The 26,655-nt window shown below is 34.9% G+C and overlaps 4 protein-coding genes and 2 pseudogenes across 4 annotated transcripts; 1 reads left to right on the forward strand and 5 right to left on the reverse strand.

The window, feature by feature from the left end:
• The first annotated feature begins 4,875 nt into the window (after nucleotides 1–4,875).
• LOC104760742 (ubiquitin-like protein 5) lies at nucleotides 4,876–6,538 on the forward strand. The gene is made up of 2 exons (XM_019240377.2): nucleotides 4,876–5,203; nucleotides 6,459–6,538. The coding sequence occupies exon 1, from the start codon at nucleotides 4,982–4,984 to the stop codon at nucleotides 5,201–5,203; it is 222 nt and encodes a 73-aa protein (XP_019095922.1). The 5' UTR covers nucleotides 4,876–4,981; the 3' UTR covers nucleotides 6,459–6,538.
• Nucleotides 6,539–6,823: 285 nt separating this feature from the next.
• Nucleotides 6,824–7,321, reverse strand: LOC104760744 (uncharacterized). The gene has a single exon (XM_019240376.2). The coding sequence runs from the start codon at nucleotides 7,286–7,288 to the stop codon at nucleotides 6,959–6,961; it is 330 nt and encodes a 109-aa protein (XP_019095921.1). The 5' UTR covers nucleotides 7,289–7,321; the 3' UTR covers nucleotides 6,824–6,958.
• Nucleotides 7,322–7,586: 265 nt separating this feature from the next.
• Nucleotides 7,587–10,586, reverse strand: LOC104760743 (ATP-dependent zinc metalloprotease FTSH 5, chloroplastic). Its single transcript, XM_087497421.1, has 5 exons — nucleotides 8,866–10,586; nucleotides 8,538–8,784; nucleotides 8,260–8,443; nucleotides 7,993–8,164; nucleotides 7,587–7,908 (listed from the first exon to the last, which is right to left on the reverse strand). The coding sequence occupies exons 1-5, from the start codon at nucleotides 10,171–10,173 to the stop codon at nucleotides 7,687–7,689; spliced, it is 2,133 nt and encodes a 710-aa protein (XP_087353547.1). The 5' UTR covers nucleotides 10,174–10,586; the 3' UTR covers nucleotides 7,587–7,686.
• Nucleotides 10,587–12,883: 2,297 nt separating this feature from the next.
• LOC147921613 (uncharacterized) lies at nucleotides 12,884–13,908 on the reverse strand (annotated as a pseudogene).
• A 521-nt stretch (nucleotides 13,909–14,429) lies between these two features.
• LOC147921614 (uncharacterized) lies at nucleotides 14,430–15,467 on the reverse strand (annotated as a pseudogene).
• Nucleotides 15,468–19,653: 4,186 nt separating this feature from the next.
• On the reverse strand, nucleotides 19,654–26,091 carry LOC104760745 (alcohol dehydrogenase-like 7). The gene is made up of 9 exons (XM_010483702.3): nucleotides 25,744–26,091; nucleotides 25,515–25,651; nucleotides 24,479–24,525; nucleotides 20,935–21,263; nucleotides 20,744–20,826; nucleotides 20,576–20,651; nucleotides 20,360–20,424; nucleotides 20,183–20,278; nucleotides 19,654–20,066 (listed from the first exon to the last, which is right to left on the reverse strand). The coding sequence occupies exons 1-9, from the start codon at nucleotides 25,802–25,804 to the stop codon at nucleotides 19,788–19,790; spliced, it is 1,173 nt and encodes a 390-aa protein (XP_010482004.2). The 5' UTR covers nucleotides 25,805–26,091; the 3' UTR covers nucleotides 19,654–19,787.
• Between the last annotated feature and the right edge of the window lie 564 nt (nucleotides 26,092–26,655).

Raw genomic sequence — 26,655 nt, forward strand, 5'->3', positions numbered from 1 at the left:
CTGCACTAAAGTTGTAGAAAATTCATTTAGCTTTCCAAAGCCGGTGGTTTCAATCCAATTGGAGTTGTCGTTCAATAGTTATCCCTATTTTACTGAACAGATATCATTTCGGATCGAAGACTGGAGCTACTTGATGGACCAACCACTCGACCATGCACTCGACCGAGCACAGGGTTGAGCACTTGCCACCGGCTCTCTATTTTGTCTTCTAGCTAACTAGGGATTCCTTCCTTTCCTATAAATAGGTCTCTCACCTTTGGCAGCAGAACAAGCTCGTTTTTTAGGTCTAGCCACCAAAACTTGTAATCTTAATAACTTTTGATCCTTTAAGTATTTTCATTTGATTTCTTCTACAAAGTTGCTTATTTCATCATATTCTTTCTTATTATGTCTGTTTTATTAATTATTTTCTGGGTTTATGTTCTTAAACAAGCATTAAGGTAGAGAACTTAGTTTCTTTAGGTTATTTAAGCTTGAGTTCTGTAGAATCCTTTATGGATTAGGAGATCTCTATGCTATCTTTGTTCTGAGAAGTTAAAGATAGATCTTAGGTTTTTTTATCTTCCAAAAGATGTTTAAGATGATGGATAAGACTAATACTGAAGATTATTGTGCCTAGCCTAAGAGATTAGTTGTCTAGGGTGGTTTTTGACAAATAATGAATATGGATCTTAATGCTTGTTTAGTATGGTTTCACCAATGAGAATTGGGTTAAGATGTTACTAAACTTGATTGCTATTACATGAGAGTGGATTAGCAAGTTTATGAGATCATTGTCTAAGGATTAGCTCTTTGTTGATTGAGTTTTGTTAAGCAACCTAGATAGATTAAGTTTAATACCAACCAATTATTCCCATCCTTAGGATCTATTTGCTACTTGATTGTTTTTGTTTCTTGCATTTAATTACTTTTCATTGTCTGCTTTATTGTTTCTGTTTTTAGTTTTGCATTTAATCTTGAAAAATTCTTGGGTTCACCCCTAGGGGTGAACCACTCTTATTCACCCCCTCTTAGTTAACCAATCAATTTTACAACAAACTGCTATGTAATGTCATATTTATAAAATAAATCAAAATTAAAAGAAAAAGACAAAAACAAATTAAGGAAATCAATTCTGTAAATTTTTCATTAAGGAAATTATGTTGATTTATGTTTATAAAATAATGATTAGGGTTTAGATTTTACAATTAAACGAAATTATATGTCGGTTTGGGTTTACAAAAAAGTGGTTAGGGTTTAGTTTTTACAATTAAAAAAATTATATGTTGGTTTGGGTTTACAAAAGAGTGGTTAGAGTTTAGGATTTAGATTTTACAATTAAATGAAACTATATGTCGGTTTGGGTTTACAAAAGAGTGGTTAGAGTTTAGGGTTTAGATTTTACAATTAAACGAAATTATATGTCGGTTTGGGTTTACAAAAGAGTGGTTAGGGTTTAGATTTTACAATTAAACAAAATTATATGTCGGTTTGGGTTTATAAAATAGTGGTAAGGGTTTAGATTTTACAATTAAAGAAAATTGTATTTTAATTTGGGTTTATAAAAAGAGTGATTTGGGTTTAGATGTTATAATTTAAAACTATAATATAATGTTTAGAATTAACAATTTTAAAATTAATTGATATACAGAATTTGTTTGCTTAAAGAATAAGTTTTTTCCTTAACTAAGAGGGGGTGAATAAGAAAGATTCACCCCTAGGGGTGAATCCAAGAATTCTAGTTTGTTCTTGTTTCCTTTTACTTATTCGTTAATTCTGCTTAGTATTGTTTATTGCACTTGTTCGGTAGTTTAATTTCTGCTTATTACTTCTTTAAGTTGCTTTGATATTCTGCATTTACATTTCTGTCATTAGGTTGCTATATATCACCCCCCCCCCCATTTCTGAGTTGGCTTAACTTGTTCTATCTTGATTGCATCTTTTGTGATTAGCATCATCCCATTTGGATTGACACCTTAAGTACTACAATGCATAAGGGTAATTGAACCTGCTAGGATAGAGTAAAAAATCCTATTATCATTTACAAATGTTTTTTTTTCTTTAAAGATTTTAAATAAAATTAGGTTTTCTTTTATCTAATTTACTTTTATATAAAACATTTTTATGGTTGGTTTTGAATTTTTACATTTTTAATTTTAAAAATTTTAATAAAATTTAAAATTGACATGTGTCAATATCTGAATAATATAATTGACAAATGTCACGATCTTGTTAAAGAGTATGATATCAAGCTTTATATAATAAGATAGAACAAAAAGTATTAATTTCAAAAAATTAATTCGAATTCAAACTTAAAAACTCCCTCCAAAAAAAGATTATGCACTGATTTTGTAACATTGTAAGCCATTATAACAGGATCATAGCTAAAAAAAGACAAGTTTTTTTTTTTTGTTAAAGGGTATTCAATTTATATAAATAATTGCCCAATGAGTTATTTCCGGATTTAGGCTCATTACAATCCATTAGGGCCCAAACCGAATACAACAAACCAGACAAAACCACAAAAACAAAACCGACCCGGTTTCGTTAACCGGTTACAGGAAACCCTAATCTCTGAATGAAGAACACATTTAGAGCTGCCGTCCACAGGTTGCGAATACACACCAAAACAGGACCTCCAATGTGCCTGGACGCCGCGAGTCGAACGGAGATGGTGATGCAAGATCTGTTTCCATTCCGCCACCGTAGAGCCGTAGTTGAGGAGGAAGAAGATAAATGAGCTTGTCTTTGTCAAGGAGATCCAAGCTTTGTCATGAAAGGGAAATAGCGGTAGGGAGTAGATCTGGAAACCTTCAACGGTGGCTTAGCTCCGCTTTGCCGCAGATGACCTCCCCCATCGAACAACGGCGCAACGAAACCTCCAGAATATCCAATCTTCAGATCTAACCACCATCCCCATTCATTTTCGCCGTGGAACTCCTTCTTTTGTTCTGCGTCGCTACACCCGGCGGTGGAGCTCTCACCGACAGTGTCCCGCAGAAGCTTCTCCTCTCCACTTTTCCCTTGATTTTGATCTGAAAAATTTACCTGGTTGTTGCAGCGGTTACGAATGAAGCACCATGAGCCACTGGGTCCTCATCGTCGCCGTAATCAACGGAGAACCCCTCCAACAGAGCAAGAGGTTGTGATCAGAAGAAGAAGTTATATCATGCATACTATAACATCACCGATCTATATAATGGTGTTGCCATATTTTGTGTTACATAATAAATAAATATTATTCCTAGATCTATAAAACATAATGTAAGTAACTTTTAAACCTTATATTTCGTTAATTTAATAAGGTAAAACGTAAAAATAAATCCACAAATTGTATAAAAATTCTTCATTTTAACTCAAAATCTATTATGTGATATAACAGTACGTAAATAGTAGAATACATAATAATTTATATTATTAAAGAATAATATTATAAAAATATGTGATTTCAGCTTGCCCAGAACTTTCTATCTATCTTTCTCCCTGACTACAGTGTTCGATCTTCACGATCTTTAGCTTCAGAGATTTTTTTTGTAAACTTTTTTCCTCCGGTTTGGCAACTTTATACTTTATAATATATCAGTTATAAAAAATTATATCAACATTTAGCGAAAATTTACCAATAGTTGATGCTGCTTATATAAGGCGAAGATGACAATGATCCCTCCCCATATCCTAAACCGACATATTTTCCCTTGCTTTGAATTGGAACATGATCCTTGATCCCTTGTGAGTTTAGACCTATCTCGTTGCTTCGCTCATAATCTATCTTCTCCAACATTGATCCAACTCTTTTTTAAGCAATCCCAAAGGAGTGTTTGGTGGGTTTCCCCATTCTTTTTTTTATTCACCATTGATTAATTGGAGAGAAAACAATAGGATGAATCACAAAGAAGAAGATCAAAAAGAGAGAAAAGAAAGAATCAGAGAAAAATGTGAAAAATTAGATATCAATTTGTTAAACAAAGAAGAAGATGATGAAAAGAGACCACTGAGAGAAAAAAAGAAATAAATGAATCTTGTTTCTTTCAGTTCATTATAATTAATTTTTAAAGACATACATTTTTAAAATTAAAATACTAATAGTTAAAAATTAACAAATATATATATATATTACAAAAAGTTATGATAAATATGCGCAACTGAAATTGCATATCTGAATTTGATTAAATTTCTATATCACTATAATTATTTCAAAAATATTTAGTTAGAGTATCCAATAATGGTTGATATTGCAATTCAAATTATATAGATTCTTATTGAGAAAGTTATGTAATCTCATCGGTTCTTCACATTTTGCATCGGTTTGAATTAGTGGCTGTTTAAGTTGTTTCTAATGTTGTGACTTGAAGTTTCCTGTTTTAATTCTCAGCAGTTTAGTTATGTTCTTGGTGGAGTTTTTCCACTGTTGTATACTGTGTTACCCTCTGTTTTATATAATATGAAACTGCTTGAAAAAAAAGAAAAAAAAAATAATTTTAGGCGTACACGTTCAAGCACTTTGTCGAAATTCATGATCATAAAATCATATTAGTGTTTTGTGTGAATTTAAAAAAGTAGCATCGGATATTTAAATTAGATATAACCTAATTTTAATTGGAGAAAGAGAGCAATCTGAACACCATGGCTAGTTTCTTACTTTTTTTTTTTAGGTAAAACATAATTCTACCCTGTTAAAAAAAAAACATAATTCTACAAAATATAATGCAAAATTTTTTATTAATATATTTTTAATGTCACGAAAAAAGAAAAAAAATAAATATGTAAAAGTAATATATTGAATTTTGTTAATAATCCACTCACAACGAATTTTATCAATTTTTGTTGAAAAGAAAAAAAAAATAGAAAAAAGATAAATAAACCGACTTAAAAGGTCTATATAAATAAAAGTCTCGAGTCCCGGACGACCCATAACCATTAGAAAGCTCAAATCGCTTTACTTTTTTGAGAGGATTCGAAATTTGGGGGCTAGGGTTTTGTACTTGTAGAAAGAGCGAAGAAGATGATCGAGGTGGTTCTGAACGATCGTTTGGGGAAGAAAGTGAGGGTTAAGTGCAACGAAGATGACACGATCGGTGATCTGAAGAAGCTTGTGGCGGCACAGACGGGAACACGAGCGGAGAAGATTCGAATTCAGAAGTGGTACAACATCTACAAGGATCATATAACTCTCAAGGACTATGAGATTCATGATGGCATGGGTCTTGAGCTTTACTACAACTAGGTTTTGCTCTCTCTCTCTTTCGATTCTTTTGTTTTGCGATTTATTCGATTTTAAAGACCTCTTTGTGTTTGCTTTTTTTTATTGATTTGAGGTTTTCGGAGAATTTAGCGAAATTGAGATGTGAATTGCAGAATTTGGATATTTGATTTCAATTTTGGAACCGTGAAAAGCTTCTTAGGGTTTGATTTTGTAGTGATTAAGACCTTGAGAGAGGCCATAAGCGTATAATTGAGACCTATAATTTGGTTTGCGTAATTTAACAAAATTCAGAGATTGTAGACCTGTGAAAAGTAGAATTATAATGGTTTAGTCTGAACCGACGAAAGCCATTGCTATAAGAACCTGATAAGCTACTTGAGGGTTTTGATTTTGTTCCACAGTATCCAAAGCATAGATAGATATGGTTTGGCTTCTTTAAAGAAAATAGTTGGAACATCGCAAATTAGATTTATAGAAAAGGGTCAGGTCAGGTCAGGTCAGGTCGAGTTTCGTATTCGATTAGTCTTCCCATTCTTTTGCTTTTGTATCATAGAATTTAAGCAAACAGATTTAGAGTAGCCTATGTGTTAGCTTAAAGTTATGATTTTCCAGAAATTTTGGCAAAATTCAGAGGTTGTAGTTAGTCACGGAGCAGCGTACAAATATTTTATTGGAAGTTTTTATTAATATTGTTTCCGAACATCCAAAGCACAGATAAATATGGTTAGGCTCCTATAGTACAAATAAAAAAGTTGGTCCTCTAAAACTAGCAAGTTTTTTGCTCGGAATGAATTATAGTGATTGAAAAGATTCTCTGTGATCATTCTTTTTCCATTGATATGTCTTTTCTAATTGTTTGTGTAATTGGAAGGTCTTAGAGTGACAGGAACCTCTTTTCCCTCTTATTCATACATTACCCGGTCTCTCTACTGGAACATGATTGATGGCTGAAATAAGTTTCTAATAGTCTTTCCATATGCAAGCTAACTTGTATTTTCTGCTTCTTGATCATTTGAGACTTTTTGTTTGTCTCAGTCCATAGTAGTTTGCTATTTGAAACATTAATTTAAAGCTGTCACACATTCCATTCAATTGTTTTTTTATCCCTCCCACTCATATGGTAACTTGAGGTTGTCAATAGTCAGTTTGTCCAATGAACATCATCTAAGACGTCTATTTTCAACGCTCGTTACATCATTGTTGTAATGATTTTTATTCTGTTACTTTTACCGGTATAGGGGGCTAAATCATTATTTGCTTTTTTCATCTGGTTCAGGCTGATTGAAGAAGCTTAGCTGAAGGAGTTGGGCACACCTACATAAAAAACTCATCTGAACCATGTGGTATCTATAAAAAGACAGAAGTATGTTGTAAAACGTGATAACTTCACATGTTTGGTAATAATGACATTGACTGCCAATGGTTTTAAAACCCTCACAACCTGTCTGATTAGTTCCTGGCAATACTTTGCAGCTGTACAACTTTTGTCTATCTCGTCGGTGCTATAGATGTTTATTGGTCGTATTCCATAGTCTCCTCCTCCAAATGTTTTATCATCTTTCGGATATACCTAGTACTAGTATCGGTTTAGCTTATATGTGAATCACATGGTACATAAATTAGAATGTGCTTCGTACCAGCTTCGACAAACTTTACGTTGGCCTTTGAACCATGGAATACAAACGTAAGAACATAATTTCTTGGACATGTGACATGTGTAAAAGACCATGAAAGAAACTAATATGACATTACAACACCAAAAAAGAAAGCACTACCTCACTGAATGTAAGACTGGCCAGTGATGTCAATGTCTCTATCGCCCGAAGAAGCTGGTTGCTTGTGTTTCGGCGTCAGCGACTTTACCTCATCAGGACCATCTGCGCTCTGTGTCTCACTGGCCGGTGGTTTATGTTGCATAGGCTCTTTCTCTACATCTTTGCCCTCTTTCTCTAAATTTGTGGCTTCTTTCTCATCGTCCTTACCGTAGAGGCCACCTCCGTAAGCTTCGTGCGTCACCGGTTGCATCTGCGAGATATACGGTGGTTGATGCTCATGTGGCTCGTACTTATCTTTTCCTTCCTCTTTCTTGTGTTTTTCTTCTTCCATTATCACTTTGTCTTGATGTCGACACCGTGGTTGGTCTATATGTCTATTAGTATGAAAGTGGGTTTCCAGACACGTGTACATACCTCAACACGTGCCATGATCAGAAGAGGAACACGCAAAATAGGCAAATGTTTATAATATTTGGAAGTGGATCTTGAGATGTGGGGAAAAACTCGTGGTTCCAAAGATCAACAACCAGGTGTACTTGGCTTCACCAATCGATAATTAGCGTGTATTCTAGCGTTTATTAGCGGCCGTATTGTTTTAACAAAGAGGTCGAAGTGATGAGTATGGCAACTACGAGAAAGAAACGTCTCTGACCATGTCATTGTATATTAACATACAGTATGTATAGATTGAGGCTAACTGTATTATTATTACAAACCAATTTCGTTGGCTTAAGAAACATACAACTCAGCTTGACCATCAATGAAAAGGCTCATGAACTCTTCTCCATCCACAGTTTCTTTCTCCATCAGGAGCTGAGCGAGCTTGTGTAGGATATCAATCTGTGTGGTTACGATCTCTGTCGCCCTTGCGTATGCCTTCTCCACCAACTTTCTCACTTCCGCATCCACAACGTCGGCTGTTGCCATTGAGTAATCCTTTTGCGATGACATCTACAAAGAAAACAAATTTAACATGTCTTGAGAGCTGGAAACATCAGGCTGCATGTGAGTACAGTACCGAGTTTAGATATATACACTTTGACCCAAGAAAGGGTTTCCTCCTGCTCCACCAACTGCTACTTGTCCAATCTTTTTGCTGAACCCGAATCTCTCAACCATTTGGCGAGCCACCCGCGACACTTGCATGAAATCATTTGATGCTCCGGTTGTAACATTCTCTGTTCCAAAGATCACCTCCTCTGCAACCCTACCATAGCCGAAACATAATAAAGACTGTTTAAACACTTGTGGAGTCTATTCTTGTAAATTCAAAAACCAGCAAAGTTTCAGCTGTAAACTAACCTTCCACCAAGTGCAACAGCCATTTGGTTCTCAAGGTAACTTCTGCTATATAATCCAGACTCAAGTCTCTCTTCGCTAGGTGCAAAAAAGGTGAGCCCACCAGCTTGGCCACGGGGAATAATCGATATCTTGGCCACTGCATCATACTCCGGCATAAGTGCACCAACTAAAGCATGTCCAGCCTCTGCAAATTCCAATTTTGTTAAAAAAGTGAGTAGTCAACACACATAAAAAAAACAACCAGAATAAGAAAACGCTTGGAGAAGTAAATATCTAACCATGGTAAGCAACAAGTCTTTTCTTGTCCTCTGAGACAACTGCGTTCTTCTTCTCAGGGCCAGCAATGATCCTCTCAAGAGCATCAGATATTTCATCTTTGCTTATCTCCTTTAGTTCACGTCTAGCGGCAAGAATCGCAGCCTCATTCATCAGGTTCTGCAAATCCGCTCCAGTAAAACCCGGAGTTCTCCTTGCAACCTTCTCGTAATCAACATCTTTTCCAATAGCCTTCCCTCTAGAATGCACCTGCAATAAACCGAACAACATTATTTATCACATTTGTCTCCATTGTTTCACTCAACCAAACATGAGAAACAAGGAAGAAACCTGAAGGATCTTGACTCTTCCAGCTACATCAGGCCTATCCACTGTGACTTGCCGGTCAAATCTACCTGGTCTAAGCAATGCGGAGTCAAGAACATCAGGTCTGTTGGTTGCAGCCAACACAATGACACCGGAATTACCAGAAAATCCATCCATCTCAGTCAAAAGCTGATTAATCGTCTGTTCTCTCTCATCATTTCCACCTCCCATCCCAGCTCCTCTTTGCCTACCAACAGCATCAATCTCATCAATAAATACAATGCAGGGAGCTTTCGATTTCGCCTTCTCAAACAAATCCCTAACTCTAGACGCACCCACACCAACAAAAAGCTCAACAAACTCCGAAGCAGCACACGAAAAGAAGGGCACTCCTGCTTCTCCAGCTACAGCTCTAGCCAAAAGCGTCTTCCCCGTACCCGGTGGACCAACCAACAAACAACCTTTAGGGATCTTAGCACCTAAAGCTGTGTACTTATCAGGATTCTTCAAGAAGTCAACCACTTCTTGCAACTCAAGCTTAGCTTGATCAGCTCCAGCAACATCTCCAAATGTTACCCCAGTCTCTGGCACTTCCTGAAACTTGGACTTGGATCTTCCGAAATCCATAGGACCTCCTAAACCTCCAGGACCACCAGCACCTCCCTGACCTCCCCTGAAGAGATAAAACAATCCTCCAAAAGCCAACAAAGGAAAAAGCAAATTCCCAATGAAATCAAACAATCCATTTCCAGATTCTCCTTCTGAAACCGATATGTCGACACCATTCATTGCCAAGATATCAATCAAATCCGGATCATTAGGAACAATGACAGAAGCACGTCTGTTATCAACAGCTGTAAGCTGAAGAACAGAACCATCTTTGCTAAACTTCACTCTCTCAACTTTACCTTTCTTCACCGCGTTTAGAAACTCACTGTATCGCCACTGTGTTCCATCAGGAAGATCCGATGATTGAGCTTGTTGTGGGTTCGGTGCTGTCATCAAAACGTTCTGACCAAACGAGAGATTCGGGTTTGTCGCCTGAGGTTCAACAGTAATGGTCGGTGCTGGTGCTGGTGCTGGTGGCTGAACCGGCTCGTTAACTGCTAAAGCTTGTGGAGAGGAAGACGATAACAACAGAGCCGCTAACGCAGCTTGTGATGGCAACGATTTCATCAGCTTTTCCGATTGAGAAATTTGGTATCTTCTACGAGAGATGACTGAGAAAGGAACAGACTTTGTGGTGGTTTTAGGGGTTGGAGCTGAGATTATGATTCGGGAACCGAGGAAATTTGAAGAAAGAAGTAATGGGTTTGAAGATGTGGTCGCCATTGAAGCTCTCTGAAAGAAACTTGGATGATTTTAGAGAATAAAAATTCGATCTTTTTGAAACTCAGTTACGAAGAAAAAGTAAGGCCTTTGAATTGAAGGAAGATGTTTTGTTTCTTCTCTTCAATTTGGGATTTTTTTATTTGGAGAGGAGAATCAAAGAGAATTCATATAAAGCTTCGAGTGATGATGATTGCTTGAGGTTCGTCTACGTGTGCTATCACATATCCAGTCGTGATACTAGCGGATACACAAGAGTCCCAAAATTCAAAGAGAACTCCTTATTGGGCTCAATGAAAGCCTAATATATTTGTAACCGGGCTTAAACTGTATTGTAGACATTGAAACTAGACAGCTGACGAATGGAAATATGATTAATGAACATGGAAAGGGAGGACGAAAAAGAAAAGAAAAACAAAAAGGGACAATATTGTTGGAACAATTCTTGGGTAGGTAAACGTTTGATCACTTCTTTTTATTTTAACCAATAAAAATGTAACATGTCATAATACATTTAAGAATCTATTCATTCATCTCTTTATAAAATAAGGAAACAAAATTTGTATACATTATTATAAAATTAAAAACTTAAACCGCTTATTTATAAATATAAACCGATATATAATTTCACTCTAATTATAAAATCTAAACCTTAACCATCTCATTTGTAAATCCAAACCGACATATAATTTCATTCTAATTGTAAAATCTAAACCTTAACCATTTCATTTGTAAACCCAAACCGACATATAATTTTGTTCTAATTGTAAAATCTAAACCCTAACCATCTCATCTGTAAATCCAAACCGGCATATAATTTCGTTTTAATTGTAAAATTTAAACCCTAACCACTTCATTTGTAAACCCAAACCGACATATAATTTTGTTCTAATTGTAACATCTAAACCTTAACCATCTCATTTGTAAATCCAAACCGACATATTATTTCGTTTTAATTGTAAAATCAAAACCCTAACCACTTCATTTGTAAATCCAAACCGACATATAATTTTATTTGAATTGTAAAATCTAAACCCTAATCACCTTATTTGTAAACCCAAACTGATACATCATTTCATTCTAATTGTAAAATCTAAACCAAACCAATATGTAACTTTCCTTAAAAAAAATTATACAGAATTTGTTTCCTTAATCTGTTTTGCTTTTTAATTTAATTTTGATTTTTTTTTTGAAATAAAATAATCTATAGAAGATTTTGATTGGTTGAAAAGTAAGAAGTGAACAAAAAGGTTCACCCTAGGAGTGAACCTAAGTATTTTTCATATTGTTGTGAAGGAATTGATAGGGGTGTCAATAGGGCTGACCCGACACGACCCGAAACCCGTAATGCCTGCATATATTTAAGCCCGGTCCGGGCTGGCTGAATTATTTCCGAGCCTATATTTCAAATCCCGAGTTTGGCCCTAACATGGCTACAGAGCTTATCTTACAGATCAATAATTCAAACTTGTAATTTTTAAAAAGCCGTGTTTAAAGTTGTACTGTAAAACAAATCAATCAAAATTTTAATAACTCATCTATATTCGCCACAACCAACTTAATTTAAAAGAAAAAGTTTAAAACTAAATAAAATTTTATACTTTAACCAAATAAAACAATATATAATTCATAGAAAATATCATAGATAAATATTTTAAAAGTATTATGCAAGGTTATTAAGTAAATATGAAAACTAGGATTAGAGTTTTAAACTTTATTTACATTAAATCATTAATCAAATATAGCAATCAAATAAAAATGTTAATAAAAAGTACAAATATATGGATCAAGTCCCGCTTTCTACGAATATAGGGATTATGCTAATGGGCCGGCCTGTTGTGGTCCAATGATTGACAAAAAAGTATAAATATATTTATTAATGGGCTTTTCGGGCTGGTCCGAACCCGGTCGGGCTAAGTCCAAAAAACCCTATAGCCCAAACGAGCTGAGCCCGAAAGGCCCAATTTTTTCTGGACATATATATTTAAACCCGAACCCGATATTTTTTAGAGCCGGACCGGACTAGTCCGCGGGCTTTGGCCCTAATTGACATGCTTAGGAATTGATAAGAAATGTTTTAGTTGTGAGTGTGTGGATAATGATAAAGGTAAAACATTTGGATTGGTGCGCTACACAATCTCAAATCGCTTTGATTCATTGCTTACTACAAAATGTTTCATTATATTCATACTCTTATGATTTAGTTTTAGACTTTTAGTTGAGTAACTAAACGAATCATGTAAATCATAATTCACACGCTATATTTAATTATAAATTTTTCAAATTGTGTACAAATTAGTAGCAATGGCGGATCCAAAAACTATTTTTATCTGGTACAAATATTTATTTAATAATTAAAAAAAATCGTAAAAAAAAAACAGTTATAGTTTTTAAGTATATTGTGTGTACGCTCACGCATAGACTGAAATCTTTTTATTATTCTTTCATTAGTGACAGAATCAAATAACTCTTTTTCAATATAACATACAAGACAATTTGATGTGATCCCAGGTTGGAAAAATGATAAAACGGACGGACATAAGGACGGATTGCTTCGGATCACGAACTGCTGAAACGCGGAAAATAAGGACTCTGTCGCGGTTTGGTTTGGCGGATAAAGGTTCAAGCTAACAATAGATAACCCTCTCGGTTATCTACCTCGTTGGCTTGAGATGGAAGAGATGGGTTGCTAGCTTAACGAAAGACGATCTTTTTAGTGATCTGCTTTGGTGGCTAACGATGGAATGATGTAGCGACATACAAGATATGGAATGACTCGTGATACAGCTGATAGAAGAAGCAAATCCTGGATTCGAAGTCTTCTAAAATTTTCAAATTTCTAGTTAATCACTATCAGAGAAACAAAGAGTGAGATAAGATGAAGGAAAACTTTTGTTTATTCAAACAAGTCTCAATTACATGTGAGGATTCTATGCTTTTATATAGGCTAGCTTACATAAAGGGAGACACAAAACCCTAACGTGTGGTCAAAGCTAAGGCACACACATGGCTTTTAGATAAAGCAAAGCTAATGGTCAGTAGAAAGCTCAAAAGAAAGGACAAAAAAAGGATAGGATGGCCACGTTACTGGGAAGGACGTGGTGATGCATTAGAGCTTGTTGCCTCATTAACACGCTTTCGGTAAACCCTCATTAAAACATCTACTTCATTGATAAATTTTCGGTTAGTCCCAATATAAGTAACATTAGCTGCGTTGAGAACATACACTCAAATGTGTAAAAGTACTTGAGAAAACTATATGCTTGACGTCTTTTTGAGTCATCAAATTATTCGTTTTGGATATATTCAAGTACATCAACGATAGAAGGAAAAAAATCAACCATGCTTAATAATGTTCGGTAATGAAAATCCCAACGAGTATTACCAAGTCTTTGAAGAGAAAGCTCAAGATTAATCAAATCTTTGGTTTGCAAGAGTCTCCAACAACATTCAACAACGTAGATATCATATCAAAAAAATCACCCATATCAAAGTGCTTCTTAGCAAATGCCACTACCACCAACTGAAGTTGATGGGCAAGCAAAAAAATGAATACAATAAGGTGAACCATTTTCTTTGACAATTATTGATCTCAACTAGGCCTACAACTTTGTTTTCTTCAGGTATTTCGGTTTCCATTATTTCAGAAATTGAAAGCTTTTCTCAATCGAACCGACTAAGATTTTGGTTCAATTTGGTTTAGTTCGGTTCAAAGACGGTTATTTTGGTTTTTGCCATTCAGTTATTTTGATTCAGTAGCCCACTTTTTGACTGTTGGGTTTGCAGAAAAATACCCATTTACGCACAAAAAAGAGAAAAAAACTAAGATTTGTAGAAGGAGAACCCCAAGAGTGGAGCCGTGTAGGTACCGACGGCGAGATCTCAAAGCCAAAGCTTGCAGTATAGAAATAAAAGATGAAGGAGGAATAGAAGAAGAAAAAGAAGATGAAGATGAATCATGAAGAAGAATACTAAACACATAAGAAGAGAAGATGAAGATAATGATAATATATGGAAGAAGAAGATCGTAACCTTGAAAGATGATTGTGATTATGATGAATCAAAGATGATAAAGATGGTGAACTGAAGAAAAAAAAAAGAAGAAATGAAGAAAAATCAAAGAGTAACTGATGAAAGAGGCAACGATGGCTAATTAGGAAAATTAGATTAGGCTTTTTTTTCGGTTAACCATTCGATTCAAGCAAACCGAACCGAAAATCTCGGTTAACAGAGTTTAGATTAAAATCTATCCGATCGGTCTACTTAATTAATAGACACTGAACCAATTTTTCCAAATCTCGGTTTGGATCGGTTTGATTTGGACAAATTGGTCTGGTACAGATTCCAAGGCCTAATCTCAACTTATTAAACTCACCTTTCATATTACTTGCTTCATAATAACATCACCTTTTTCAAACACAACCCATATTTTGCAAACAAAGAGTCAATGGCAGACTTCAAAGGTAAAGAAGACATTTCTTTTACATGGATGACTCAAATGAATATTTCTTTGACGGGTCCACTCTTATCAACAAATCAATAAAAAACAAGAGCCATTTGTTCTTTCTCATACACATCAACAGACTCGTCAACCAACAAACCAAACACACCATGATCAATTTCCTCTATGATGGATAACACTACTTCCGTAGCAAAAGAATTTACAATATCTTTCAGAATCATCAGAGAAATCATTTGGTTATTTTTTAGAGGATTCTCCAAAATAACCTTACTTATAGCATCACATTGTTCTCATGTGTACTTCACGAGTTATAAAATAATTTCTCCTATTAGTAGACTCTTTCGACTCATCATGACCCCTTAAGATAATCCTTGTCGCAACAATTACCTAGAAGCATCAATCAAAGCATTCAACCGACTGTGATACTCTTTTTTCAATGTATTACTCTGTTTATTCAAAGCATGCACAATAGACTGGCTTTGATTCCTCAGATCATCACACTTTTTAACAGAAATATTTTTTTTTTCAACCAAACATTAATAAATTAAAAGAGAACTCCGAGTTTGGTTTCCCAAACCGGAGGAAAAGAGTTTACAAAAGAAATGTCAGAAACTAAAGTTCTAGAAGAACGGGCTAAACAATCTGCCCTTACATTAGACTCACGTGGGATCCTGTCCAGGGTGAAGGAAGGGAAAGATGATCTGATCATAGAAAAGTCCTCCAGTAGGATCGAGAAAGCGGGCCAATCATCGGGCTTCTGCACCATCGCGAGTAACTCTGCACAATCCGTCTCAAAAGCTTGACAATCCACTCCTTCCGCCAATATAGACTCCATAGCCCAGATCAGGGCTTGAAGCTCTGCATGTAAGGGAGTACGGCCGCATCGCTGACTCCGGGCTCCCAGGAGAAGCGTCAAATCATCACCACTACAAAACTACCAGTCCAAACCCTGGAGAACATCCGAACTTTTCCATGAACCATCAATTTGGCAACGAGGGGAAGACTCCCTAATAACCAAAGAATCCGGAGGATTTGAATAATTCCCGGTAAAAGATTTGGCATCCTCCCATAATAATTTTTCATTAGTCGCCTGATTTAAAATATCTATCGGCTCTGCCTCCATTCCCTGAAAAATATTTTTATTCCTATCTTTCCAGATTGACCAAAGTATCCAGGGAAGACGAAGAGTGATATGAGAAATCCCCGAATGCGATGCCGCGCTAATGTATAAAATCCAGATTCGCATAGATGGAAGCATATGGAAAGCCATCTGCATCTAGCGATAAAGGAGACCACTCCCAAATACTCCGCGAACGCGGACACTCAAAAAGAGTGTGGTTGATGGTCTCTGATTCCAGATCACACCGTTTACACAGGGGTATCACATCAGACACCTTGATGCGCAAGCCGTTCCAGTACATGGAGAGTACCAGAAGCGATCTGCCAGAAAAAATGTTGAACCTTGGAGGGAACCTCAAGTTTCCACGCTTGTGCTCGGAGAGCCATATATATAGGTCCGTATTCAACTTCCATAATTAATTTTCGTGCTAACCGATAACAGCAATATTATGAATACTATTTGGCGTTTTACCACCGTGTTCACCCAAATTCTGAGGTTTATGCCAAGTAGAAAATCTTTTTGTCACAATCGCATCATTTCCACCTTACTTGGGTATATCGGTTTTGAACAAGTAACAACATAAACAAAATGATTTATCTGCCGATATACTATACTCTAATCAATTACCATGCTTTTCAAACCAAACTGGATTAAAACACCTCATTGCGCTTCCAGTTTTTGTTTGTGGAAAAATATGACCTCCAGGTTGACATAGATCTCTTTTTAACTATTTGTGTTTCTAATATTCTTTTTCTTTTAGCAGGATCTCATGGTAAGTCATCCAAATAAATGTCAAAATCTGAAACTGATTTTCTTTTGAGAAATCGCTCCATGCTCATGACCTTAAAAAATATGTACTAATTATGACAACATCTATAAACATAATAACATAAACCAAAGTAACAAACATATATATATATATATATATATATATATATATATATATATATAAATATATACTTCACCAGTTGGAAACGAGCATATTCTTCACCAAGTTTTGAATAGAAATTAGAAACCTTAAATTAATGCAATTATTAGCTTAAAAAATTAATCAACTAAACTAAGAAACAACTAAAAGAAATAAAAATTACAAGAAATTTTCATAAGGTTACCAATTTGTTTGTCAAATTAATTTCTTAAACATATGAGTTTTGTTAATAAAGGAATTCAATACAATTTTTATAGTTTAGAAATTTATGGAGAAAAAATACGATTTAATTAGATTTACAAAAAAAATTGCCTATTATTAACCTCGACCAAAAGAAAAAGAAAAAACTAAGTGGATTTAAAATTGTTATGTTTATTGGGTTTTATAACTTAGTAAATTAAAATTTATTTGGGGTGGATAAATAGATACGTGAGGTGCAACTTTACATTTGAATGTGGTGTATACTATAAAAATCATATAATCTACATATATTTTTCAAAATCCATGTGATGCACTTGCACCATCCCTACTTTTGTAATATCCGCGAACCAATTTTTGATGTTCCAGGATGAGTGTCGATCGACATCAAATACGGTGTCGATCGACACCCCTATTTTCGGTTCGGTCGGTTTAGATTTAAATTGTCAAATTGAATCAGTTGGGTTTGGAAAACTCAAAACCGAAGTATTTCAGCTGGAAGTCGAGGTTGAGGGTTCTGTGGCCGCTCATTCGTCGTTTCAGAGAGAAAAAAAAAAGAGAGAAAAGTGTTTGTAAGAGTTTTTGGAGATTTTGGAGATTTTGGAGAGTTGTTGGCCTTTGTTTGATAGATATGTTCTTGTGGAGTGGGAATATGGGGAAAGGAATGTGTTGGAAGCTTGTTGTGGTGTTGGTTTGTCGGTTTTTGGTCAGAAAATTTCTGCTAAAGAGGTGAGTGCATGACCATGGCTGATCTAAACCTGAGAATTCTCTGTTTCTATGTTCTATGTGTGTTTTTGGTTGATAATTGCTTGTTTGTGATTGATTTGTGGCTTCTATGGCCTTTTGTGACTTCTGAGTGAGCCTTGGCCGCAATGGAGGCAGTGGAAGGCAAAGAACAGACCCTCAGCTTCAAAGAAAACATGTCTGCGGAGTCGGTGTCAATCGACACCAGGTGGGTGTCGGTCAACACTTCTAGAGTTTTCGGGTCGAGGAGGGGTGTTAGTCGACACCAACTCTTCAGCAGACGGCTGATACTTGTTTTTTCTGGTTTGATTGTGTGTTGTTTGTTGATTGTTGAATATTGGATTCTCAGTTGCTTGTATGTATAATCCAATAGATGGGAGGATTGTCTCACTGAGTATTTGTGATAGTACTCATGCGTCTCAATTGTTATTTGTGATGCAGGTAAAAGCAAAGTGTGATTGTGGAATCAAATCAATGAAGAGGAGGATGTTCTAGTGGCTCGTTGATGTGTTGTTTGGCTTCTGTTAGGTTTCTAGAGTTGAGTCGTTAGAATGTTGCTAGGTTGTTCGTTCAATGTTTAATGACTTGTTGGATGTTTACTATTGGTTTATTGGATTGATTTATTGTTTATTTGCTATTGGGTTTATTAGTTGGTTAAATGCTGGTTAAATGTTCTGCGGTTTTTTGTGATGATTGATGTTTAGGAAGTTAGTGAGTATGAGATCACTAGTTAATTAGGATATTTAAAAAAAAATGGGTCGGATCGTTCCAACTTTCGAGCTACAATAAAAGTAGAGGAACATCTAATAGAGAGAAATTGATATTCTGGTGAAAGACCAAGGAAAAACCTCGCTATATGTTATTGGTGCTTCACTTTTCATTTGATATATATTTTACCTAAAAAAATGCATTTAAAATTTTTCATTCAACATTGATATAATCAATCAATACAATAAAACTTCTTTTGTTATTCAAGTAGGAAGTGACACATTGCTAAAATTATTAGGTTATCAAATTAAAACAATTAATACATATGAACTTTTTTTTTTCTTAGGTTAACACATAATTGTCTTCTCTTCAATGCTAGATTATCAATTATAATATTTCCAAGCCCAAAAAAAAAACCATGATATCTTCTTCTTCTTTTTCCCATATGTTCTAAAATCGATGACCAAGATTGGATTTTTTATCTTTTTGACAAAAAAAAAAAAAAAAGATTGGATTTTTTATCCCTTACATTGGCTTCTAGATTCTTGAACAACTGCCACTAGCACCGGATCTTCTATTTCGTCTTTCAAATCTTCTCCACTTCTCCGATTCTCTACCTCCAAGTCTTCTTATAAATCAATCGGGGTAATTCATATGTTTTGTGTCAATATCATGTATATGCTTCCATTTCGTCATTTTTATAAACTTTCTTGACAAAGAAACGAGACAAAATTGTCTTCTCTGTTACATCATCTTCTCCAATTTGAGATGAATCATAAACTTCTTTTGTTGTATTGATGTGTCATTCGAATCAAGGGGTTTGTATTAATTTGTGTATTGATCAATGTTTTGTATTCATAAACTTGTGCATAAAGATCGATTGTCTGATGATCTCTGTAATTTTAAAATACAATTTTGTTGATTTAAAAACCTAAACACCATTTTACGCTCAGGTTTTGAAATATTTCTACCCGTATATATATAAATACACACATTTTTTGTGAATGCTATAGCATAATCTAATATATATGGAATATTACAACACTCTTCAGTCTTCATCTTTTTGGTCCTTCTTTTTTCACAAGTAGTTTGTTTTCTAGAGATTCATTATGCAGATGATTTTGTTATTATAGTGATTTCAAAGAATATATGATTTAATTATTACAAATTATATTTCTACTAAATAAATAAAAAAATCTACAAAAATTCGTGTAACATTCTTTTTAAACATATATTAATTGAATGTATGAAATAATATATGTATATAGTATTTTTTTCCTCCGGTACTCCCCAGTTCATTTTTTTTGTTATATTCGTGTAAAATTCGTGTAAGAATATATGATTTCGTTTTTATTTTGTTTGCTCTTTGGCATTTGGTTGTTTGATTTCAAAGTTTCACAGGAATCATATATATGACATGGATGTGAAATACTGAAAGATAAAATAAACCAATTCACTTAGCCCATCCACAAGACACACCTGATGCTTTTCCCTTCAACGAGTAGCTGGAATGCGTCGTTGATGTCCTCGAATTTCATCTCATGTGTCACAAACTTATCCAATTCAAGCTCATTGCTCAAATAGCGTTTCAGAAGAAGCGGAATGTGTGTTTTAGCCTTCAAACCTCCAAACAACGAACCCATCAAAATCTTCCCTTGGTGAAGAACATCAGACGAGTTTAAACATATCTGTGAACCCGGCTTGTCCACACCTAAAGTTATTGTCTTTCCCCATCCCTAAATGTTGATTGTACCATGCAAGAAGTTAAATCCTCTAACCTTCTTTGAATTATTTGATGTATTTCTAAATCTAGTTCTACGTTGGTTTTAGGTAGAGATCAATGCCATAATACCTTTCTACAGCAAGCATAAGCTTCTTCAACCAAAGAACTACTTCCAACACACTCAAAGCAATAGTCGGCTCCCCCACCAGTCATCTCATTGATCACCTAAACACAAAAATATTTAAGTTATATGTTTTATCAACTTATGTCCATTGATGATTGATCTAATATACTATGTGCCATTACCTCGTTAACACGCTTGTTTTCACATGTCAAAGAGTTTACAAACTCGGTAACTCCAAATTTTTGCCCTGCAAAAACATAGTTTTCAAAGCTATTACAATATGGTTTATTTTAAAATACATAGAGATGTAAGCAATAGTTGTTCAAAAACAGAAGATAAAAAGGAAAGAAAAAGAATTAAGTAATATATATAACTATTGAGTAAAGAAAATTACTAACCAACTTGGAATTTGGCAGGGTTTATATCCACACCAATGATTCTAGAGGCACCACAAAGTCTTGCACCCTCTGCAACCTGGAAAAATCCACACATTAATCCACTTTAGCAACTCATAATCAAGAAAGACTTATAACTACATGATCATTAAGTCTTAATAGTAATTTTACCGCTAGTCCGATAGAACCAAGTCCAAAAATCACAACTGTTGATCCTTGTTCAACTTTGGCAGTCTCCCAAGCAGCACCAACACCTAAAGAATAATCAATCTAACTCCATCAAATTAAAATCAAAGACTACCATATTTTATATATATATATATATATATATATATATAATATTTCCAATATTAGTGATGTACCAGTGGAAACTCCGCAGCTGAGGAGACAAGCACGACTAGGAGGAACCGAAGAATCAATCTTAACAACGTTAGCAACATCAAGAACAGTGTATTCGCTGAAGCTAGAGACGTTCAAGAAATGAAAGAGAGTTTGGCCATTGAGGTCAGTGAATCTGCTCGAATTTTCGTATCTTGGCATCCATGGCGATACTTTGAAGGGAAATTTGCTGCATAAGTTGCTTTTGTGAGATTTGCAGTCAACACATTCACCACAGTCAGGCATGAACGTTGGTAGTACGGTGTCTCCTTCGACCACTTCCTTTACGTTTTCACCAACACTTTCCACTATTCTGCATAATCAAATGTCACTTAGATCAATATTTCTAATTGTTTAAAAAACGCTTTGTAGTGTGTAACTTTGGATTTTTCTTGGGTTTCCTATGCATTTTTCTTGATTTAGAAATCTAGCAAGATATATTGGTTAATGCAAAATTTTCAATAAGAAAATTACATATTAATTTCCTAGTTGTGAATTATAATGTGGATTAGTGGGTGTAGGTGAATTTTTATTTATTTTTAAATACAAATTCACACATTGTTTTGGTGATATTTACTATCTTTTTTTATCCAACCATATCTTACTACAGTTTTTTTCTCTCCTTCCCTCATTTTCTTACGCCCACTATCTTTTGTCTTCTAATTATAGGACCACATAATTTTGAGCATTCTGTATTACTGTTTAGTTTTGATCTAATTATTTTTTTAAGCTAGATTTTGGTTCATCAGTTTTTGGTTTGCCTCGTTGTGATATTCTTAGGTTTTTGGTTTGTCATTCAATATAAAAGATTAATTATAGAATTGGATATTTTATTTCAGAATTTTATGGATTTAGGACTTATTGTCCATATTGAAAGAGGTATTTTTATTCAATAAAAATTACTAAAAGAAGATTTACTCACGTATTATACATTGTAGCTAATATTACCAGAACTATATTACCAGAAATATACAAAACTTTTTTTATTACTATCATATTTTAGGTCTATTTTCTATACCCATCGTACCCTTGTTGCATGTTATAGGAAAAAACGTAATTACAAAGAATATCATTGCCACGTCAGAAAAATCACGTCGCCAGGTCAGAAATCGCTGACGTGTATTAAATAACTCAGCCGTAAAATACTATAGCGGTAATGAGGGCTGAGTTACGGTATGTTGCAGATGATTTATGGAAAATGGCTGAGTTATGAGCGGACGACTGACTTACGAGCATAACTCACCTTATAGTTATGGCTGACTTAATGAAATCTGTCTGAATTACGAGCATCACTCAGCCATAAGTACGACTGAGTTTTTACCCGATGGTTGAGTTGTCAAAAATTTGGCTGAATTAATACTTTGACACGGCTAAATTAACTTTCTCCGGCTGGCTGAGTTGTTAACAAAGGCTTACTTATGAGATGTCGTTACAGCTGAGTTATGATTAAATTCTATAACTCAGCTGTCATGAGCTGACTTATCTGAAAACTCGGTCATTTACGGCTGAATTGTAGCAGAAGATCAGTTACTAGAATATCATTCGGTTACAGCCGACTTATTAAACGTTACGGCTGAGTTAAGCGGCTGAATTTGACGCCGTTTTTTTAATTATTATAATAGTATTCATGTTGCGAATGAATTATAATTTTGTCTGATGGCTGATTTACATGTTCGTTTGGTGGCTGACTTGCCACTTCGGACGCATCATCCATGTCATCATCTTCTAAGGAAATACAAAAAGTTTTTTTTCGGCTCTTGTTCTTCACTTGGTTCAAAAGTGAAGGATCTACATGTTTTTTTATCTTGTTCTTCATTTCTTGACTTTCCCCATTCTTATTAATTTTGCTCATTCTTCTTCACTCATGGATCCAGTCCCGGTAATTGGATAAAGAAACAAATATGTATTTAACGCCGACGATAGAGAGTGTAGAGTTGTGCAGATAGATGCGGAAACAATGCACAACAAGCTTGTGAAGTTGGTTTTCGATGACTATGGATTGAACGTGTTGAGCCATCAGTTAAAGCTGAGCTACATGTTCTCGAACAAGGTTTGTGTCGGCTGAGTAATTTATATACAGCCGAGTAGCAATATAACTCAGCCTTCATATGAATCTACGAGATCTTTCGTTTTCTCTTAAGTATTATAACTCAACATCAAGTAATAAAATTCAGCCATTTAGTTTCAGTTTATTTCTTTTTATAAGTCAGCCACGAAGCATTATAACTCAGCCTTCATATGAATCTACGAGACCTTTCGTTTTTCCTTAAGTATTATAACTCAGTCGTGAAGTAATATAAATCAGTCGTTTACTTTCAGTAATATAAATCAGACCTTTTGTTGATGTGTATTTTTGAAATATTTTTGAAACTAAAAATGAAAAATTTAACCCAGAGTGATAATTGTAATTACACCCATGACACTAAATATATGAATAATTTTTAGAAAATATATAATATACCAGCAATATTCATACTTTTCTATAACATCTGAGTAATTTTTTCATTACTAAATTGCTCATTCTCAATAAACGCTCAACTCTCTTTCTTCTTCTCACTTTCTCGCTCTCTCCTTGCCGTGAGTCTGTTTTTTTCTTTTTATGATCTTAAATCTCTTATGAATCTTCTGTTTTCTTTTTTTCGGATTCTTAAATTTCTCCGAGATGGTGTTATGGTGGAGAAATACAAACCAACGATGGTTTTTGAATATGGTTACGAGGAGAGATCTGGTGAATGAGATGATGGCAATAATGAGATTGGTTACCTAATTTGGTGTAAATTTTGATGATAAGACTGGAATTAAATCGATTAATGTTTGTGAATGAAGAAACTTTTGGGTTCTCTAGATAGTATCTCGTTGCTGTTTAGCTTCCTTTATTGAAAGCAAAATAGATTGAGTCCATTGAAATTATATGGTGGTGATGGAGCACAATTATGAGAAGCCATAGTTTTTTTGGTTGGGAACAAAAGAAGAAAACAAAGAAAAAAATAAGGATATTAGTGTCTTTTACCCTAAATAAAAAAGTACCTAAAACTGAAAGTTTGAAAATCTGGATAATAGTATCTAATTTAAAAAATTTAGCCCAATAAAGGCCTCAATGAGTAAATATCCCCATGTAGTTTTTTTTTTTCATTAACTTTTCAAAACATTCATTCTACTCTTTCTCAATAACATTTACATGGACATCTATAGTTAGTGAACAAAAAGATCCCAATAAAATTTCATGAATGCTTACGTTAACTGACCAACGATAATGGATGTCTCTATACATTTAATCTTATGAAAGCTCAAAACGTTAGACCACTAAAAATGGTCCAGCAAAGCTCTTTTCCACTTGAGGTTTGGAATGAATGGAGAAATTAGCACCAAAAAGCGGAAAATTCTTTTTTCATTGTGTAAAACTCTGTTTATTTGTGAGGCTAACGCTAAAGACATTATCTATTTAAGCAAAATATTCAATAGAATAATTAAGAAGAAAAGGTTAAGAGGATGCGAAAAAATGAATAGACGTAGTAGCTATAGACTTACCCTATTGCCTCGTGGCCTAGAATCCTCGGAAAGCAGGCTGGAGGAACCTGCGGAAACATGACAAAAATTTTAAATCTGACTGTTACGTTTAGTATTAACGACCACAAATTACTAAATATGTTTGGTTCAGTCAGTAGTTCAAAAGCCAAAAGACAAAACTAAACATGACTAGCATTAATATTGGACACTCGATTTTTTTTTTCCACCATCTAGAAATCAGATTTTATGTACTGTGATTTTAAAGAGATTTTTTTCCTACGGAAGAAGATGTTGAATCTTGGCCACAAAAGAAAGAACTCTCTACGGGACACTACCCTTTTGGTGTCTTTTGTTTCTTTTACTAAAAATATTGTTATATACATTTTTGCTATATAAAATATTTGAATTCGTGAACTTTGTGTAGGAAAAAAGAACAAGTCATAAGTTAGCATTTGTTAAGTTTTTTTCTTGGTCAACGCGTGAACTAATTGGATCAATCTTTGTGTCACGTTAAGATATAATAATGTTGGATCTATCTAAAATCGTCGGCTATTGAAACCAGTTTTGTAAAGCGTAAATGCTTATACCAAACTTTTTTATATAAATCTCTGAGTGTTCAGTATCAACGACCACAAATATAAAAAAATATCTAAATCCGATCTAACATAGCGTATTGGCAAAAATACAAAAAACCTGCCTGGCAATATTGGACATTGGACTCTGTTTCGTTTCTTTTACCAAGAACATTGGACTATTTGATAAATACATTTTCAACATTTTGAATCCACGTAGAAAATAAATAATAAGTTACGTTTTTGGGTAATCCTTAGACTAGTATTGAGTCAATATTTGTGTCTTTGATAAAGAAATTAATAATGTTGGATCTATGTAATAAATATCATATACGAGAAGAAATATATAGATTTTTTATTTTTTTTTTCTTTCGAGAAGAAAAATATAGATTTTTACGTAAAATATTGAAACGTAAAAATATAGATTTTTATGTTTAATTTCTAAAATGCCTAAAGCGATGAAGAGAAGAAGAAGAGTACAATACTTGGAGTTTCCAGAAAGTGACGTCACTGTGACATAACGCGGTGCAGATGATTCGGATCCGAACTTCGTAAGCCTGCGGCGGCGCAACCATTATCTCTTCCATCACCAACGGCTCTCCGGCCTTCCTACAAACCGCAGCTGCCATTAGAATACATGAAGTCAACGTCGTTAGTACCATCCACCGGTCAACGAATAAAAACATATTTTGAGAAACTTTCATCTTCACTAACCTTTGCATCGGATCGGTTTTGGTGAAGACTTGTTGTCGCCGGAGGAGCTTCCGTTTTCCATCTCAAGTTCTTGTGTTTTTTTTTTTTTTTTTTGGTGTGTGTGTTTTGATTATGAGAGTCACAGGTTTGTTCTTCTCTCTGTATTAGTGTATTACTCTCACTATATAATATGTCTAATTAAGATTACTACTGTGGTATTTTTGTCGTTTTTACTATTATAAACTATATATCTGTATTTGTGTAATTGTACATTCTTTTTTTTGGTAAACAAGGGGAGACAAGATCTCCCACTTTTATTCAAAACATAAAAAACTATAACCGAATACGACGTGGGACAGAATGCCCATTAACATCCTCTAAACAAATAAAATCTAGAGTTTCAGGACACGACTCCAAACTATGAAATCTCTGCGGTAAAGAAAACGCATAGTTCGCCAAACCATCGGCAAGACAGTTAGCCTCCCTATACACATGTGAAAACCGGACTATCGAGTCCTTTGAGATGAAGCCATAGCACAACCGTACTAGGAAGGACAGCGGATGTGAATCACTAATCCCTGTCCGTAAAAAGCCCACCACTATCTCTGAATCTATCTCAACCTCCACACATGGCACCCGTTTCTCCCAAGCTATGTACAGACCATAATACACACCCCATAACTCTGCAAGTGGCGCTGATCATATACCAATATTAAGAACAAAACCACCACACCACTTCCCCGATCCATCCCGTAACACCCCCCGGCCGTTGCAGGTCCCGGGTTCCCACGAGAAGCTCCGTCCGTATTGAGCTTCATCCAACCCAATGACGGAACCTTCCATGATATGGGGGTTTCAATCCGTTCCACTGCCTCTGATCTACCTCCCTGGTTTGAGAACACAACCAGTACTTCCCTAGCTTGATCTTTCACG

Source organism: Camelina sativa, chromosome 18 (assembly GCF_030686135.1).
Source record: "Camelina sativa cultivar CO46 ecotype springtype chromosome 18, ASM3068613v1".
Taxonomy (NCBI): domain Eukaryota; kingdom Viridiplantae; phylum Streptophyta; class Magnoliopsida; order Brassicales; family Brassicaceae; genus Camelina; species Camelina sativa.